Genomic DNA, 20,178 nt, shown 5'->3' on the forward strand with positions numbered 1-20,178 from the left:
CGTAAGCCATGAAAAGGATCAAGAAATATGGCAGATGAGCAAAAAAACTAATGCTTGATCTTTGAATCTCAAGCATGGTTTTAAGAATTCAATTTAAGATTATTGGTTTGATATTTTTGGTTGTATTGTATGCTCTTGTAGTTGTATGATATTAAACCTACTTTGTCATTTTATGAGAAGTTATGCTTGTCGGGGATTGTGACTATTATGCTTTATTACTTTTCATTCCTTTATAATTTATTTATTCTAGTGCATTTCATCTATATCTATATATATTACTAAAAGCTGAAGCATGGCAATTAATGTTGCTACACTCCCGTTGAGCTACATCAACAATTATGTCATTACTAAATTTTTTATCCTGAATTTCTCCTATAATTTTAAAATACTTTCACTAAAATTTTCCTTTAATTTTAAAATACTATTAAAATGAAAATGATTTCCAGCCTTATCTCTACCATAAAACTCAAATCTTTATAGCTTTAATTATGTCCACCATAAAGCCCAAATCTATATGGGTGTATATTACATTAATGTTGTCCATAAAGCCCAAACCCAACTCTTTCTCTTCCGTAGATAGTTACAAAACTTCAGACCTTCGGTTTTCTAACGCCAACCTCTCTCTCTCTTCCCTCCTTTGTCTCTTCCTCTCCTTATTTAAGTGAATCACTCCTTCATACCTCATATTTGTCTCCCCTCCTTTTTTGACTAATGATTTGAACTCTCAAAAGCAAGTCCCCCAAATCTGACCATGGTGACCAAAATTTGTATTGCAATTCACGACTGTTGGTATGTTGATGTTAAGTTTAGTAGTTTGATGGTTATGTTGGTGTGATATTTTGAGTGTTGTGTGGAACTTCGTGGAGCTTAGAAACCCTATATTTATGTAAGATTTTGGGTACAAAACTTTTATGCTCTGTTTATATTAATATGAGACCTTTTTTTTTTTTTTTTTTTTTGTTTGGATTTAATTTAAGCTTCTAGGTTATGTCAAGCTTGGTTTTTATATTTAGTTTAATTGTTCCATATCTTGGTATATATTAGTGGAGAGAAAATCCATCTGGGATTTTAGAGTTGTTATTTTTTTTGGGGGGGGGAGTCCAATAATAGTGGCATGTTTCATTGTTAATAACTTTGTTATGTGTTGTGTAAGGAGTTTTGCACCAAAGAAAAAGGCGATGGCTGGAATGAATAATACAAGTTAAGGTTTCTACTGTTCTTGAAACTCTTCTTAGGGACAGTAATATTTCTTGTCCTTTTATTAGACGAGCATCCTTGGCATGTAGTTGATGTGTTTGTGAGATTTCCTGGATGTTGTTTTTTTTTTTTTAAAAAAAAGGAGCTGATTATGTTGCTCAATAGTGCTATAACTTAACAGCCAAAAACAATATTTTTTTATTTTATTTTTTTTTACCTTGGTTTATTTGGAAATATCTCATGTCTCATTTTTTTAATGTGTTGTGGCTTATTAGAGAAGAGGCAGGAGAAGTTTGTTGATTCTATGTTGAAGAAAGCTAAGATAATAATTCCTTAATGATTGTCTTCAGCATAATTTGTCATACTGATTGGTTATCAATCATAGAGTTCAACTACTACCACCTGAGTTGTTATTAGGTTTTCATTTTTCGGGTTTTGTTTTATAGTTTTCAAGTTTCCTTTGTGGCAAGAGGAAAAAGGTGGCTTAACATCAAAGAGATTTTTGGTATTCTTTCATGGACTAACAAATTGATTGGTTTTGATAACAAACCAGATTCCAAAATCCTACGTTTTTTCGGGATCACATGCATTTCATAGATTTTGACCTAACTTTTGGCCTTTTTGAAAATTTTTTGGGCTTTTTCAAAATTAATGAAGTTTTTGTGAAATTTTTGGGATGGGTGTTACTTCAATGAGTTTAAAACTTCATGCATTACATCACACTTGCATTATAACTATATTTCATGCATTTTAGATGTGTGCTATATATGTTGAACTATTTGTGTGCCGTTAGGATTGGATTGGGTTGAGCCCATGATGCATTTAAATTTGCATGTCACATGTTCATGCATTTTCATGCATACGTACCTTACTGTTTTTATCTTTTGATATTAAATATGTTTGGTGCTTTTCCCTCTCTCTCTCTCTCTTTTACGTTAGTTGCATCATGACACCTAAATATAAATCCATTTAGTCCCAGAACCCTCTTCGTTCTGGGGCATTTTCTTCTTCTTCTCCTTCTGACCCCATTCCATCTCATGTACAGTTTTGTGATGAGAAGGCCAAATCGGACTTCTCGAAGAACTTTTCACGACGAGGCATTCATTCGGAACGTCAAGTCATTCTATCAGATTTTTCTGACATTAACCTACCCACTGTCATCTACAGTAGGAGTTGGGAGTCACTATGTGACATCCCGGTCACGTGCCATTCCGTGATCATACAAGAGTTCTACTCTAATATGCATGGATTTGATTATTCTATACCCCAGTTTGTCACTCGCGTTCAGGGAATACGCATGGTAGTTACTTCGGATATTGTATCCAAGGTACCACACGTTCCTAGGGTAGTGCATCCTGACTACCCTGGCTGTAAGTGTCTGAGGATAGTGCCCAAATACAAACTCGCGTCTCTCTTTTGTGAGACACCATCATCTTGGGGTGAGCGTCAAAACACCCTTTGCTCAGCCTTTGCAAAAGGTTTGAGATTCCTTAATATGGTGATGACATTTATTCTTCATCCTTTGTCACACTATAACATTATCACAAAACCTCATGCTCGCTTTTTGTTATCCCTCATTGAGGATCTTTCAATTGACTTCTCACTTTATACCCTCCCTTATAGATGTCTATAAGGATACAATGACTCGTGATAAGCTCATTTTTCCTTCACCTATCACGCGGCTCCTTCGCCATTTTTCTGTCTCCTATCCTGAGCCTCCCCACTTCATTTTCATGTGTGCCATTGATGTAGCTATCGTTCGACGGAGCGTAGCACAGCTTCGACCGAGGCAGCCCCGGACAAAGACGGCAGCTCCTCTAACTTCTACAGCTCCATCCACCTTTGCTCCTTCGTCTTCAGCGGGTGGAGTGACACTTGAGGCCATCATGGCACAGCTTGTGCGCATGGATACTTGCCTTGACACTCTTAACGATGAATTATGTTAACACCCGTGTTGGTTGTATTGCGCGACGATAGGCTGTCATGGGTGATTTCACTGTGACTTCCTCTCCTTCTTTCGAGGCATCTAAGGATGAGAGTGACGATGGCTCTGTAGTGATGATGCTGATGAGGATGATGATGATGACTTGCCTAGTGATGATGAGATGTCTACTTGATATACTTGCCATTTGTCACTCGTGACAAAAAGAAGGAGTAGTTTTGAGATGAGAGTAGTCATACTCATAGGAGGAGGGTTAGTATAGGAGATAAGGGGAGTGTGCATGAGGGATGTAGTGAGGATTTTTGTATCTTTTCTTTTTTTTCTATTTTAGATACATTATCTCTTGTACATTGGTCTTGTGACCATTTGACATACATTGTACTTATATTTGGTTTATATATATATATATATATATATATTGATGTAAGTTATTTCACCTATCTCTCCATGTGTTGTTTCTTTTCTCTCTTTATACACATGTTTCTTATTTATTGTATGCAATCTATTATTTTTGTTTCACATTAAGATGCCATGATGAGTTTTGTTTAAAGTGTTTCAGAAATACAAGTTGTCAAAGTCTACTTGTCATAAACTCTTTTCTTGCAAAATTTTTCAAGAGTTTGTGTTAGGATAGATTTGATTGTATTCAACAAGTGAGTATGAGTTGAGTGATTTATGATTTCTCTCATATCTCATTTGTTTGTTGTGGTTTTATCACAGATTGCCAAAGGGGGAGATTGTTAGGAACATATGTTACTATTTTATGTAATTGGCTAATCCTTTGACAAAATGCACTTTACTTGTAATTAGGTAGATGTAAGATGTGTTTAATACTTCAAGGAACAAAGTTTTAAATTCAAGTGTTAAAACCATGCAAGTCTGTCCAAGAATCAAGTGAGAAAGTGTTGGATTTTAAAACTCGACAACTAGGATCTATCGAGGTTTAAAAATTGTTGAAGCCCGTGGTTTGACAGCTAGCTCGATAGATAGCTATCTATCGAGGTTTATGAAACTCAGTTTTTCAAGAGCTAATTTTCATCCAATCCATGAGTAGGTGTTTAGGTTTTCTTTTCTCACAACCTAAACATATATAAGGATTGTTTTAAGAGCTGTCACAGTTGATGCAACTCAATGAAAAAGTTTTTCACAGGCATATTGTGAACCGGAGACATATGCCCTAGTTCATCTTTCTCTTGAAAAAGCTGCTGTGTTTGTACATCGTAGGGTTTTGTGACCAAGGAGCTTCTTGATCTTCATCGTGTAATGAACTGAAGAACTTTGTTGCCAACATCCTTCTCAAGTTGGTGATTAAGTCGCGTACTGGGATCCACGCATCTATTGGTTAAAAAACTGTTGAAGCCCGTGGCTTGACAACTAGCTCGATAGATAGCTATCTATCGAGATTTATGAAACTCAGTTTTTCAAGAGCTAATTTTCATCTAATCCGTGAGTATGTGTTTAGGCTTTCTTTTCTCACAACCCTAAACATATGATTTTTTTAAGGGCTGTCACAGTTGATGCAACTCAATGAAAAAGTTTTTTACAGGCATATTGTGAACCGGAGACATATGCCCTAGTTCATCTTTCTCTCGAAAAAGCTGCTGTGTTTGTACACCGTAGGATTTTGTGACCAAAGAGCTTCTTGATCTTCATCGTGTGATGAACTGAAGAACTTTGTAGCCAACATCCTTCTCAAGTTGGTGATTAAGTCGCGTACTGGGATCCACGCATCTATTGGTTAGTCACGTATTGAAAGCTGTGCATTGAAAAGAGAGATTGTCACTACAGAACAAATCCAATTGAGTATTGGGGTAAGGATTCAACTGTAGGTTGGTATAAGGTACTTGGATTCCTTTATTTGTAACCGCTTGTTTTGATAATAGTGGATTATTGGGAGTGGTAACCTTAAAATCACCCAGTGGGGTTTTTGCCATGTAGGTTTTCCCTATTCGAAAACAAATCACCGTGTCAATTCAATTTCTGCTGCATATTTAGTTTAATTGGTGATTTGTTTGTGCTGCCACGCATATTGTATGTTAATCTGATTAATTAATCAACTTGGCTAATTAATTGGTTAATCTATCACAATGGGTCAATACATTCTTGGCCTATCATTTATTATTACTGTACTTTTGTTGAGCCACATCATCCATAGTCTAGCTCATCTCAACCAAAAAAAAAAACTCTTCTTCTCTCTATTAGTCCATACGTTACACTTCCTTCAACATTTCCCCTCCATTTTTATCTATCTCCTTCACTACTCTATGCTTTACCATTACACTTCCTTTTTCTCCTTCTTATATTTTGACTATTCTTCTTCCCATTTTATTATGTATAAATTTGACATCATTTCTCTCATCTAATCCATATTTTTTCCACACAAAAACTGTGAGTTCTTTTCCCATTTTATTATGTATAAATTTGATATCATTTCTCCCATCTAATCCATATTTTTCCCACACAAAAACTGTGAGTTCTCTCTCTCTCTATGTTTGCTCTTTCTTATAGAACTTTAATTAAGATTCAACGTGTTTTTATTTATTTATTTATTTAATTTCCCATTACAAAGTTTTCTCTCTCCCTTTTATAACTTCAGTTGAATTTTGGTTTAAGTTAATGCTTAATTTTTTTTTTTAAAAAAAATAGGAATTTGAGTTTATATGAAAACAGAATCGACATGCCAATGAATTTGGATATGTGTATTAATTGTTTGAGTATTGACTCATAAGTTTTTGAGTTAATATCCTAAGGATCCCTTTGCATGGCCATCTGGATCTACTTAAACAAATAATATCCCCCACGTTCCAATTTGCTTAGCAAGTGTGTTACCGTTACAGCAGGTCACTGCTCAAACGTGGTTGACTTTTAACACCTAGGAAATCATTAATGTTCTTGTAAATATACTTCCTTGGCTTGAAGAGCTCATGGTCGCTTCCTTTTCTTATCTTTCTCGATTGTTAAGGAAAATCACACATTTTCCAATCTCCTCTACTAACAGTAAGTTCCTAGTAATATTTGTTGAAATATTCCAAAACTATCACCAATTTTACCATAACAAAAACTATAAATTTGACATGGTAATAAATGGGATTGGAGTTACATCAACAATATAATAATAAAGAAATTTGTTAATTTTAGTTTCAATATTTAAAAGTTGACAGCACCATTTTGTAATACTTAAATGGTAAAGTCAAATTTTCTGGAACAGTGGGTTTCAAAATCTGAGGAGATTTGTTTTGTCTCCTCCAATGCCTATATGGTTGTATAAATTAACTACAGTACAATTTAAATAGCATCATGCATGCTTAGTTGCTTACATGGATCAACTTCCTTTTCTTGCGCATGTTTTAACTTACTTATCACATAAGGAAGGTCAACTAAGATGATGAGTTATCAATAGAAGAGAAATATTATTCATTTGCATTTTGAAGTTTTATCCAAAGGATCTGTCGGCATCTGATATGGAGGATGCTTCCTTAGTTAAGTCATATCGGTAATGAAATCAAAGAACTTATTAATCAAGATGACTCAGCTACACTCAATACAACCTGTGTCTGACGTTAGATTTCCAATGAGTTCATGCCGCGTTAACATGAATGAATGAAATGAAATGACTCAAAGGTAAGACAAGTCAATGGAGACAAGGGGGGAAAAAAAGAACAAACAAACTTTATTTGATGGTTGTGGTATAAAATTATAGGGCATTAAAAAATGGTTTTAACTAGGATAATTGTAGAAACACTAAATAGTGAATTCTTAAACCATTTTATTTCTCCACTTTATGTGGTATGAGAACCTTATAGACCTTATCATTAATTATTGACTTTACAATTACTTACATTTACATACAAGATTCGGAGAACATACAACCTAACATTAAAAATTGGGCAATCTTTTTGAGGTATATACCCTATCATTAAAGAGCACCCGATATGTGTGGCACTCATAATATATAGAGTCACGCAGTCGGCTTGAAAATTTGAAAGATGGGCGAGGATTGGATAAGGTCTTAAAGTGGTTCTCATCTCATGCATTTTAATTTTCACAGAATAAAGCAAGAGACAGAGCTTAGAAGGCTATTTTATCAAATAAAAAAAAAAGAAAAAGAAAAAGAAAAAAAGGTAGAGGGCTAGCAACAGCAACTACCAAACCCAAAATGCCCGTGAATAAGAAGTGCATGAAACCACAAAAAATGTGGGGCAAACTGGCTAAAGACGGCATTGACAAAGGTACAAGAAAAGAGCAAGCGAATAGCCACCAAATCTAGAAAGAAACACTGAAACAGGTAGCATGGTCAAATATATCCGTGTGTACGTGTATGTGTATCCAAATTCAACAGCAAATACATGTGTTAAAGTGCACAAAGTTTAAAAAATAAATAAAAGTCCCGACTTCCCCAATGACTTTCTAATTTGTCTCTCTTTCGTTCAAACTTGGATCTTTGAAATGCTTGACTTTTTTTGGGGCCTCCCCCTCCTAGAGGAGGAAGTATAGAGTTCAAACATGAACCAACAATTGCATGAACAATTGAAGTCCCCACAAGGCCTTAACCAGAGTCCCCACAACTGCTTTCCAATCGCTAAAAACCGAATAAAACCCCCTCAAATTCTGTGCAAAGTGCTGGTTTTGTAAAACCATAAATCCAAAATTAAAACCTCAACCGAAATTAGTGGGAAGTATTTGGTTAAAATCTTGGGATTCCCACTGGAATTACATACATGTTAATAATTAGTATTTTTTTTGCTGAATTAATTGCTAATTATACATGTTAAAACTGTGACTAAAAATAAATCCCAGTACTCGATGAAAAGTAAAGAAACAAGTAATTTCCAACACTTCTAGAGGAACCCTTTTCCAGAAACACAAACTAGAGTTTGTGACTAAAATCACTAATAAAAACTGAAACATGAAATAGATTTAGAACAATTTCTTAATACCATAGAATTCAGAAGGGTAAACCTGATAAGACATTCTAAAATGTAAAACATAGTAATTATCAACCTCAAATCATCACCAGATTGAGAAAGAGATGAGAGAAACTGAAAAGAGTTAAAAAAGAAAAAAGAAAAGAAAGAAAACTAATAACTACCAGAAGCAGTTGGAGGAGGAGTAGTTTTTTTTGCTGTTGACGAGTCTTAGGAATTTTCTTCTGCGGTAATAGAAACCGTATCTAAGCCCGGAACAGACCAACTTCCTGAATCTACGAGCGGATCGAAGCCTAAAACATATGACCCTCTTGACACGGATGAAGGACCCCTTGAGTCTCTCAGATAAGCTCCTTTTTCTGCAGAACTGATAGCTTCTAAGGAAAAGTTGCCTCTTCTCCATCATTGTGTAGTTCTGCTCTGAGTAGTACCCAAATGACTCGCTCCTCGGTTTTGGGTTTAGACCCAAAACATAGTTTTGATTCTGATTCATGATGTATGCCTCCTGAACAAAGTTCGTCAAAGAAAGAGGCAGAGAGAGAGAGAGAGAGAGAGAGGGAGAGTCAAAAGTGCTACTTAAATGCTTCTCCTGCCTGTGAGTTCTGCAATCAACACCAATAGTAATAAATACAAAAAACGAGAAGGGCTTCGTGCAAAATAAATATAAAGTTTTGGGCTGTGGGGTCTGAAGTCTGAACTATTATAAATATACATGTATGAACTGTTGAAATTCTCCGCACCTGTCTTTTGCTTTGCTTCTTATCTTACTACGAGTACTTATTATTGTTTGTTGTCTATTCACTATTTGTATTGCTTTGCTTTGCATAACAAGCGACCACTGCGCCGCCGCAGAAGCTAACCTAAAGCGCCCACCTTTGTAATTTTTACTGAATTCTTTTTTCCACTATAATACTTTTTTCATCCCTCTAATTTTTGGGTTTGCGTCAAAATTTATAACTAAAAAGTCCCATAAACCTAAACTCTACGTCATTTACTCAATTTTCAATTATTTATTTATTTTTTTGAATAAAAAACATAAATTGATATAGTTTTGACTTTTTTATTCAAGCCTGCATGTGGAAGTGAATGAGAATAGACTTTGAGGCAACTTCTCAATTTATCTTTGTTTTCTTAATTTACCTTATTTTTAAAACATTTTTAATCATGAAATAGGTTATTTTAGGAAGTATAGACAAATGGATATCAAAGGGTTTTATTTCAATTACATATATAATAAAAATAATAGTTTGACTATTTATTGACTTCTTTTTATGTTGTTACATAACTTTCTTAAAATTTATATTATTTAATGTTAGGGAAAATTACAATTAACTTATTCGTGGTTTGACCCAATACTTTACCTACTCGTGATTTAAAAGTTGGAACTTTGTCCATTTAAGGTTAGCTTCATAACCTAACGTTGTTTTTGATGTTAACAAAACATATTTTTATATGAAAATAGAACATAACACAAATCAAACAGACTCCTCAAAACTTTTTCGTGTGAACGTCCTCCTTCCAATTTGTCACCCTAATGAGCTGAATTAATGGTTTCAGGCTTGATTTTATAAATATTTTCAACTTTGTACTAAATCCATGCTAGGGTTGCACATCCAATAGGTAAAGCAAAACCAAGTATGTTCTTGTGCAAGGTTTTGAACTTTTAGCAAAATGGATAAGATAGTAAGGTCTAAAATTCGTGCATTTGTTGATAACCTATTGAAATCCTCAAGGAATAATTATTGAAGTTTTTGTTGATCAATTTATGTAATATCTTCATCAAGTGGCAATTATTCGGGTTCAAGTGGGCATATGTGAACTCATTACACTTGTATTTTGAGAACAAGTTTGATGATTGATAATTTTGGGAAGAGACTTTTGGGCTGTAGCCAATATAAGGTAAACTAAAATTTTGAAAATTAACTTAATTGATTTTGTGTCATTATGACATAGTGAATTTAAGTCTTCGGAAAATTATGCTCAGGTTGGTCCAAAATGGACCTTCTTTGATTGGGTCGATAACCCAACTTGTAGGTGTGGGAGTGAAGTTGCTCCTCTAGTCCTTCAAAAGATCTTTGGGCTTTAGTATGAGTTGTGACTTGCAAATGATAGGGTAATGATAGCTTGGCAAATTGCAGAAAAAGTTAAAGAAATGGAAGCGAAAGCCAATGAGAGGGAGAGAAAGGTTCATGCTATCTGTGCAAACGCTAAGGAGAAAGTGATGAGAGCTCGTGAGAAAGAGAGATTGTTTAGGTTTGCACTAATACTATCATGGGTCTTTTTTGCTAATGTTATGTTATTTTCATGTGGCTCAATTGAGCAATTTAGAGTGAAGAGATTGAGTTCACCATGAGGTTGTTATTGTATTGTTGTTGTCGGATCGTGTGCCTTACCAATCCATCCAACGAAAAATTAGTGAAGGATGAGGGGGTACAAATCTTTTATAGTATTCGATCGCAGACTAAGCCCATTGGTATTGGAGTGAATTGTGAAAATCCCTCACAATCCCTCCCTTACAATGCGGCTCCAACGACTCAAACTTATAACCGAACTCTATATCTCTTTTCGGACCGTGTGCCTTACCGATCCATCCAATGACCAATTGGTGAAGGATGAGGGGGCACAAATCTTTTATAGCATTCGATCGCAGACTAAGTCCATTGGTATTGGAGCGAATTGTGAAAATCCCTCACAGTTGTTTTGTGGCTCAATTGGTAGAGATATCTACAAGCTTTGATTTAGCCAAGTTGCTTGTTGTTAGTAGAATTAGGTTGTGGCAATGGTGCTTATCAAGATTTTGTAAGAGGATTTCCTAATTGCCTAAGGTTGGCTTGAAGACATGTTGTATTGTAATAGCACTTCTCTATTTTAGTGTTGGTACTAGGAGTGTTTTTAATTTGTGTGTTATGTTGAAATTGGTATTTGTATTTCATACACGGTACACCCTATAAATTGTGAGATGTGTCTTGCGTTGACACTTAATTAGCACGATCTCTTTCTCCCAAAAAAAAAAAAAAAAAAAAAAAAATTGCACGATCACAGTGTTAAAATTGATTAATGTCAAAACTTGCCAACATTACAATAATACAAATTTAGAGCAAACTTGGTATACTAAATGAGAATTACAACATGAATGTTTTTTTTTGAGAAACAATTACAACATGAATGTTAATCTTTATTACTAGGAGTAAAATGTGTTGTAATACAACAACTAAACATATTCATAAGTTTGGTTGTAAGTTATAACATTAGAATAAAACTTAAGATTTATTCTAGGGAATATCTTATTCATATAATTATGTTTCTTTAAAAATAATATTTTTTAAATTTGAGAGAGATGAATTATTTTTTATGATTATTTTATTTATATAATTGTTATGTGTATATAGAGAAATTTTTTATTTGAAAATATATTAATTTTAGAAATTATTACACCTCATAAGAAATAACTATTTTCCATAACTGTAATAAAAACATAACCAAACTAAAGAATAGCTAAATCATATGAATAGCTATTACATTACAGTGTCTATTACAGTTTACTAAACATATATGTAACAATATTACTTTATTTTTTTTGTGTGAATGATGACCATTAATTTGTAAGATTTATGTAATAAGATTGGTAATATTCTAATATCACTCTTCAATATTAAGGACGAGCATACAACTCAATTGGTGCTTCTAGAACTGTAGAACAGACAATCTCGTGGCTTTCGTGTTTCCCTATTCCCCAATCTGTTTGTCTTTTGGTATGTCTTGATATATGGCCGATGGTAGGCTAGAAACTATGGCGTCATCTACTGGGTTTAGGCCCACAAAAAGGATGGTCCCACCAACCTTGTTCATGGCAAATTATAGGTCCTCTCTATCAGAGTCTCAAGTCTCAACACGTTACTTGATTATGATTGATTACATTATTATTAGATTATTGTAGCAATAGAGTTCAAAGTGACTTAGCGAGAAAAAAGAGAGAGAAAGTAGAGTTCAAAGTAGGTATATGGGAGTGCTTTTCTTTGTTTAGGGGCAAGAGGAATGCATGACGTAATTGGCGTAACGTGGGGAAACTTCCTACAAAGAGTCAGATATACTGAGTTCTATTACCAATAAGAGAAAGGATTTTTCTTTTTTGATAATTGCAATAAAAGAAAGGATTATGTGCAGGTGTAACCACCGACTAATTGTGCATAGATGTTCAACCTCGCAAGTTAACCATTTCTACGCGGTTCATGCCCTTCTTTCTTCTGAATTGAAAAGTCTTGACTTTTGTTTGATTTATATTTTGTATTGTTGTCAACATCAGAAAATTTAAATAAACACCGAGAGAGAGAGAGAGAGAGAGAGAGCCACATGTCATCCTAAGGCTACCCACGATTTACTTCTACACTAAGGATCATGAAGGCACAATCTGGAGCCAGACTACACACTTTAGTTTATTTCTGCTCCAGCTACGTAACTTCGAAAAAAGGAAATTCTGATCTAACTCTAAGATGTTGGGAGGCACCGCTGGAGCAGACCATTTGAGAATTCTCTTCATAACACCATCATTTCAACAAAATTCTAGAGTAAGAATATAAGATAATCAGATAAAAATATGGAAAACAGAATGTGATCGCTTCCAATACCCATGCAAATACTACAATTTTAAGCTTTGAACATCATTGAACGCTCAACTCAAACAATTCATATTGAATATAAGCCTGTCTATGAACAGAAGATCTTACTTCTAGGGACATTGTTGGGGATGATGCACGTGTAAATAATTGCTGTTGTATATAAGCAGAGTTTTCCAACTTTGTACATCTGTTGTGAGCCAAGCTATCAGCAAACAGACTGCACAATACACGCGGTTGTTTTCTAAAAGCTACTCCTTTCCCAGGTACAATATCTCCTTGGTTGCCCCAGAAAAGGTGGGAGAGCCCACCCGAGAGAGAGAGAGAGAGAGATAGCACAATCCTTGCATACTACAACAATGCAAATTATAATTGAAAATACCAACAGTTGTAAGCCAATAATGAAAACACTAAAAAAAATGAATGCAATGACAGAGGCAGTGTATGACATCCAATGGGAAACAGTAACTTTGAATTTTTAATTTCATGTTAAAAAATGTAATGTTGCGAGTTTTGTATCTACAATCTACACACTGAAAAGGCTATATTCCATTTAAGTGGGAAGCCTAATATCGGTGGGTATAGTGCTTCAAACCAACAGAGAGAGGGAGAACTGCAAGCTTCAAAACTCTAAAAGTACTTGACACCAATATCAGCACACAATAGGCCAATCAGCCTTTCCCAATTCAGAAACAACATTTGCAATTCTTCTTAACCCCTTTCTTTCCTTTAAAAGCATGGTCTTCTTACCTGTCCTTCACAGTTTCTTAACACTCTTGTCACCTGGTCCCAGTTTCATTTGCTGCAGGAACTTTGGAAGGATAATTGGACACATCCAACTCAATAAGTGACATATCATACGGCTCAGAAAAAGAATTTGAGGTATCCACAAGCAGAGAAGATTTCATCACATCAGATTGTGTAGAATCAGTTACAGTGTCAGGATTTTTGGGTGTACTGGTACTAGAAGATGAGAGACTGGAAAGCTGTATGTCATCCAACTTGTTTCCAAACATATGTTTGTTTCTTCTTACAGATTCCATCTCAGGACCAGTTGGCACAAAGGTGCGTGACCGATACTTCCGTGTTCCCTCATCACCCTCATTGTGATTGTAAAGAACATAATCATGGTATGTTGGTGCAAACTGCAAAAAGGTAATGAGTGATCATCAGCAAGAGTAAAGCAAAGCCCATAAAGAGAATTCAGAAGCCTTATTAAGGCCTGTGTGTAAGCAAACCTTAAGGGAAAGCATGTCGAATGCATTCAAAGCATGAGAGAGAGAGAGAGAGAGATGGAATTGTACAGTTTACCTGGTGGACCGTGTCATGGTAAAAGTCATTTAACTTTAAAGCGTGTGCAAGGCTTCCTGTCAAACCACGGGAGACACCAATATTTGCACCAGCATACTCTTTGTATGGAAATGCATAGAGATGGCCCACAGCAGCAATAAGCATCTCAACACATATGATGAAATTTTGAAATTCAGCAGCTTCCTCTGCATCCTTAATGAATCCAGACTTTGCAGCAAGGAAAACCAAAACACCCTAAAATACAAACAAGAAAATCAGAAAGACGGTGGAAGAGGCTACAATTTCAACTTACAGAAAATTTTATAAAAAATAAAATGCATTCAGCAACTCCCATTCAGTAATAAACTAGGCGCGTGTGTGTGTGTGTGTGTGTGTGTGTGTGAGAGAGAGAGAGAGAGAGAGAGAGAGAGAGAGAGAGAGAGAGAGAGAGAGAGAACAAGTATCAATGCTGTACCTGCCAATAAGTCAGGAAAACAACGGATTTGATTAAAATAAACTTTGGGACTGGATTAAATGGCTGAAGCAGATCTTTGCATGCCAGATAAAACAATGCCAAAGCATAAAGAGCCATTGTATATGAGATTGTATAGATAATTGTGAGATACAAATATGATTGATTTGGACTGAAATTTCCATCTTCATATTTTCCTTTTGCGTAAAGTATGAGTGTAACAGCAACTAAAATAGGCTTCAAAATGACAAACTGCAAACACCCCTGCTTGCACCTACGTATGAAACGCCTGCATAAACAATTTCAGAAATGAGAGCTAATCAAACAAATCTAAGGATGCAGTATTCAGATAAATCATTGTTATTGAAAGACTAAAATAATTGATTATAATATCCCAGCAAGTTTTGACTTATAGACAGGCTTTTAAAAGGTGCAGAGAAACTAATCCATACATGTAAATCAGTATGCCAACTAATTCATACATATCAAGAGTGCTGCTACAGTTATATATTAAAAAAAAAAAAACCTTCAAGGACTTAGATAGTGGACAGAAGCAATCCCCAAGTATAACAAATTTGTGAGTTTGGCAAGAGGAGAGAGAAGGGGGTGGGAAGGGGGGGGGGGGGTACTCTTCTTACACAGACGTGCATAAGTATGAGTAAAATCATAGACTTTTGTTATTAGAAACTCACCCATCCAGAGGTATGGGAGGAAAGCAACATGTCATCAGACACCATGATGGCTTCAGAACCCGACCACTTAAACTTAGTACAACAGCTCCTGGTCCACCAACCCATCCCAGGCACAATGACAGGAAATTATAGATGACCCATGCTTCATAACTGAAACAGTAAAAACATAGATATAATGATTATTATAATAATTAACCATAAAATGATATTTGTGAATAAGTCAATAAACACAGCTTCTTATAATCCCCTAATTTTTTTTTCCCCAAAAAACAGCTCATAAAAACCCAGGCAGCTATAGACATATTCCTTTTTTTGTTTTTTAAATAATAATAAAGCAATTTTTATTCACTGTTGTGGAGAAAGCAAGACAGTGAAAAAGAAAAATTATCAAATAACAAGCTTCTGCAACAGATTTTTAATAAGTTAAACACTTCATTCAAGTACAAAACACGTAACATGGATGATCATAATACATCCTCACTTCAAGTTACATTCAAAAAATCATAAAGCTGTAAAATCTTCTCACAAAGATAGCCATGGGAAAACAATCAGAAGACTGGATTCAACTCTTGTTGCTTAGAAGGACAAGTTACGTGGGTGGGAAGGGACTTAAGTTTTCTAAGTTGAAAGTTATAATGTTAAGTTCAATAAGATAAGGATCTGCAAAATCCTAATGTGGCAGCAATTGTTTCAAAGCATATTTCAAAGTCATTGGGAGAAGAGTTCCTAGGAATTCCTTTGTTTTGTTGCAAATAGCCTTTGTTTTTTTTTTTTTAATTTTTTTATTTCAATTTTATGAGTAAAGATTTCTATTGAAAAACAGTGTTACAAAAGGATCAGAGGGACAATGGTAGAATACTAGCTATTTACTCAACTATGTTTTGGCGCAAATAGCGAAAATGAATTCAAACATCTAGATTCTCCCTAAACCTCAGTTTAGTGATACACAGAGAACCATGAAGATAGTTGGGTATCTACATTCTCAATGCTTGGTAAACTTCTCTTTTATTAAAGAAATGAAAAGAATGCCCACATTCAATATCCTCTAACCAATAAAAATGTAACCCTCTTCTCACTTGGCCAATCCTTCTACTATCTCTCCTTTCTAAAAAGTTGTTTTGAAATATAGGGATTTCATATACTCATGAATCTCAGACTTGAATCATATCAAATTTATAATCAATCCAAACATTGAAATTAAATTTCAGGGAATTCAGATATTCAGGCATCACGTTTTTGAGAATTTGGATGCTAGGGGCATATTCTATTTCCTGAACCAAATGGCATGTAAAGGGCATTATTATAGGAGGAATCCAAGGGCTCACATTCCAACTAAAATAGAAAAAAAAGGTGTCATTTTGATAAGTAAAATAATGCTAATTAATATTTGTCCAAAAAATGTGTCATTTTAATAATGCTCAATTGATTGTATTGCCATCGATGGCAATGGCACTGCTGCTTTTGCAAAACAACCACAGCCTTTGCCATTAATAATATCACTGCCACCATCATCACAATCCCTATCATCATAAGCACCTCTTCCACCATTCCAACACCATTCATTCATAGATGACTTGTGGTGAACTTCTTGCCACAAAAATGGTTGCTTTCTAGAGCAATCTAATGCATGAGTTAATTTGGGTGAAATTCTATTGACATTTGTAACCCAATACCATTTGCTCTCTAGAGTCAAGCAAAACAAGGGGAGACGAAAAGCATAAATATAAGATAAGACAGAAATCAAAGTGAACAATAAAATATTTTTTTTTTTCATGTAAAAATTGCAGAGATCAACATTATATACAAACACAGAAGAACTTACACTTCCCGAAATGAATTGAAATAGATTGAGGCAGCTGGTAAAACCAGGGACAAGAAAGACATTAGTGCATAAACCTGTTAAAAAAAACAAAAAATCAACACATTGCTGAAAATACTGCAATGCAAGTTAGCATGTTTAAAGTGCAGCCTTTTGCAGATGTCAAGACCAATGGAGGTTAACTATTGAAAGAAGATATAAAGTTCAAAATCATCAAATCATAACCAACACTTTTGTATGCATGCCGCATAGCATAGATTTGAATGGCCACATTTGACCATATTCCTTCAAATTGAAATAAAGTTGTGACCCATTTCAGATTTTTTTTGATACATTTTAAGTGTTGAACCCTAGATGTCTTTTATTGGAACCCCGTTTTCGAGAAGATGGGGCGGTGTTTAGCTAGGTGGAAGAGGTTGTATTTATCTGGGGGGAGGGGGGGAAGTAACTCTTATTAAGAGTACTCTATCCACTTTACCTACTTATTTCCTTTCTCTCCTTCCTATTCTAGTAAAGGTCGCTAATCGTATGGAGAATATACAGAGAGACTTTCTTTGGAGTGGTATTGATGTTCCTAAGGTTCCTCTGGTGGAATGCTCTAAGGTTTGTATGCCAGTGCAGAATGGTGGTTTAGGGATTTGACAGCTGAGAAGATTTAATTTTGCTTTGTTAGGAAAATGGTTGTGGAGATATGGAATAGAGAGAGATGCCCTTTGGAGGAAGGTCATTGAGGTTAGTGTGTGGAAATCCATTAGACGTGGTTGGCTGGACTTTTCTAAATTTCTTCAATTTGATGTGGGTGATGGTACTAGGATAAAGTTTTGGGTGGATGTATAGTGTAGGGATTGTTCTCTTAAGAAAGCATTTCAAGAATTGTATAGTATTAGTTGGACATGGGAGTCTTTTGTGTCGGAGGTGATGCATTTCTCTGATGGGAGGCTTCAATGGGACATTCGGTTCTGTCGTCCACCACAAGATTGGGAGTCAGAATCATTGGATCTGTTTTGGGTTGTGCTTTATTCCACAAATGTGTGGGGTGTTGGTGATGACAAACTTTGCTGGAAGCTAGCAATGAGGAGAGGTTTTGAGGTTCGAGGCTTCTATCACTCTTTATCTCCTTCTTCTGTCATTGATTTTCCTTGGAAAATGGTGTGGCAATCAAAGGTTCTTCCTAGAGTAGCATTCTTTTCTTGGACTGCTGCCTTAGGTAAGATCTTAATTAAGGATAATCTTTGAAAGAGGCATGTTGCAGTGTTAGAGTGGTGCTTTATGTGTATTTATTAAAAAAAAAAAAAAAGGTGGTGCTTTATGTGTAAAAGGTGTGGGGAATCGGTGGATCATCTTCTTCTTCATTGTCCTATAGCATATGAGTTGTGATCTATGGTATTTTGTTTGTTTGGTATACATTGTGTTATGCCGTAAAAAGTTAGTGAGTTGTTAGCTTCTTGACAGGGGAAGTCTGGTAGACATCGAAATATAGGTTTATGGAGGTTTGTGCTGCATTGTTTGTTTTGGTGCTTATGGTGGGAGTAGAATGCTAGATGTTTTGAGGATTGTGAATGGTCTATTCTTGACATTAAGTTTTTCTTTTTCCGTACTCTCCTTGAGTGGAGTTTAGTTTTGCCTTCTTATTCTTGTTTTTATCTCCCTGATCTTATTGATCCTTGTAATCTAGGTTCTTGATTTGTGCCACTGTAGTACACTTCCAGTGTACTTGTTTTTTTTTTTTAATAAAAAAGAAGAAGGCTTTAGATGTTAAAAGACACAGACACTAGTTAAACTTGTAAGAAAATGAGTAGCAAGAAGAAGGCGTGGTATTGATAGATTTGCCCATTTGAAATCATTAGATTCAGTGGTAGGCACATTATTCACAAAAACATAATCCCAAGGCTAGGTTAGCAGCATATGAATTCATTACACATTAAATACTACTATGACAGGAAAGCATGTGAAGTGAAGGCAGAAGCAGCACTCACCGGAACCATGAAGATGATGCGGACAATAAAGCGCTGATAAGTAGGTTCGGTGTAATTCATAAGGTGCCTGTAGATGTGCCTAACAGCAAGAACAATGGCTCCCACTGTGCATATAAATGCAACTATGCTAAGATAGATTGGCACTGCTTCCCCCATTCCTGACCACCCACAAATCAATAACAAAAATTAGTTTTTTAAATAAATAAAATAAAACAGTGGGTTTTTATTTTTTTTATTTTTTTTAAACTAAATATAGAAAAGTAGCAAATCAAACCTGAGGTAGAGTATTATAGTATAGGGTTAATGTTATTGGTAGGAAATAGGAATTGTTGGATTTGAATTACAGCGCAAAATTGTAGAAACCCTAATTCATGTTATATATATAATAATTGGCTGCGGACAAAGAAAAAAACAAAAAGGGGGCCTAAGTGTTTGGCAATGAAGCAATAAGATTAAGTGTGATTGAAAACTAGTAATGAATACTAGAAGTGTGATTTAATTACCTGATTGGAGATCGGAACAAGGAAGGGAGGGCGGATCTGAGTCTGAAAATGTAATATGTAAAAGAGGAAAGAGGAAAGAGCAGAGCAGAGCAGAGAAGAGAAGAAAGGTCCGGGGTTTCAGTGGCAGTGGCAGACAATAATGGCGGCTATTTCTAATTCACTTAACACTGTAGATCTTCTCATCTGTAATCCCGTTTTCTATAATTCTATTCTAACCTCCCCAAAACCAACCAACAAAAAGAAAAAAAACAAAAGACAACCGACTTTAAATAATATAAAATTCAAGAGAGAGAGAGAGATAAAAATAACATAATTTGAGAAGTATAAAATTTGACTATAAACTTGATTGAAATTTAAAGTTACAACTCTCACTAAAAAAATAATTTAATATTTTAAAAATTTTAATATACTGAACTTATTATACGGGTTTATTAGATTGATTTTTTTTGAGAATAAATAGTATATTGATAAATAGGAAGAACCGAAATGTAGAAGAGGTGGTTGGAGTTTGAAGGAGGGGTAAATGTTGAGGAATTGAGCAGGGCCTTGGTATATGGGTTAAGCAAGCCCAATCCAACAAGTAACAGGGAGACAGGCCCTGTAGTCATAGATATTTTATAGGTGAGGGTGCATAGGGCAGAGAATTGAAGGTATGGGTTTTTGGCTGGGCCAAGTGGAGAAGAAATATCCACAGGAGGAAAAATGTTATTAATTAGAAGCAGCCAAAGCACAAAGTAATAAGCAAGCAG

General features: G+C 35.2%; 2 protein-coding genes across 5 annotated transcripts; both read right to left on the reverse strand.

Moving 5' to 3' along the window:
- Positions 1-7,940: 7,940 nt before the first annotated feature.
- On the reverse strand, positions 7,941-8,924 carry LOC115981482. Its single transcript, XM_031103651.1, has 2 exons — positions 8,805-8,924; positions 7,941-8,666 (listed from the first exon to the last, which is right to left on the reverse strand). Exons 1-2 carry the CDS (start codon positions 8,888-8,890, stop codon positions 8,225-8,227), a joined length of 528 nt encoding a protein of 175 aa, XP_030959511.1. The 5' UTR covers positions 8,891-8,924; the 3' UTR covers positions 7,941-8,224.
- Positions 8,925-13,120: 4,196 nt separating this feature from the next.
- Positions 13,121-19,728, reverse strand: LOC115981481 (transmembrane protein 184A). Of its 4 annotated transcripts, none has more exons than XM_031103648.1 (8): positions 19,430-19,728; positions 19,201-19,319; positions 18,927-19,084; positions 16,954-17,027; positions 15,132-15,281; positions 14,443-14,728; positions 13,989-14,222; positions 13,121-13,822 (listed from the first exon to the last, which is right to left on the reverse strand). In XM_031103648.1, exons 3-8 carry the CDS (start codon positions 19,080-19,082, stop codon positions 13,457-13,459), a joined length of 1,266 nt encoding a protein of 421 aa, XP_030959508.1. In that variant the 5' UTR covers positions 19,083-19,084; positions 19,201-19,319; positions 19,430-19,728; the 3' UTR covers positions 13,121-13,456. The 4 variants fall into 4 exon arrangements, with proteins under 4 accessions (XP_030959508.1, XP_030959509.1, XP_030959507.1 ...); XM_031103649.1 differs by having other exon boundaries at positions 18,927-19,092; XM_031103647.1 differs by lacking the exon at positions 19,201-19,319.
- Positions 19,729-20,178: the final 450 nt, after the last annotated feature.

This window comes from Quercus lobata, chromosome 3, assembly GCF_001633185.2.
Source record: "Quercus lobata isolate SW786 chromosome 3, ValleyOak3.0 Primary Assembly, whole genome shotgun sequence".
Lineage (NCBI taxonomy): Eukaryota > Viridiplantae > Streptophyta > Magnoliopsida > Fagales > Fagaceae > Quercus > Quercus lobata.

Excerpts from the sequence above, each read along its gene's own strand:
- LOC115981482 (XM_031103651.1), bottom strand. The coding sequence starts at position 8,890 with ATGCAAAGCAAAGCAATACAAATAGTGAATAGACAACAAACAATAATA. Across the intron at positions 8,667-8,804 it reads AGAAGCAAAGCAAAAGACAG|AACTCACAGGCAGGAGAAGC; the intron begins GTGCGGAGAATT and ends TGTTGATTGCAG.
- LOC115981481 (XM_031103647.1), bottom strand. The coding sequence starts at position 19,082 with ATGGGGGAAGCAGTGCCAATCTATCTTAGCATAGTTGCATTTATATGC. Across the intron at positions 17,028-18,926 it reads GCATCATCTTCATGGTTCCG|GTTTATGCACTAATGTCTTT; the intron begins GTGAGTGCTGCT and ends TTTTTTTAACAG. Across the intron at positions 14,729-15,131 it reads CCTCCCATACCTCTGGATGG|GCGTTTCATACGTAGGTGCA; the intron begins GTGAGTTTCTAA and ends TTGTTTATGCAG.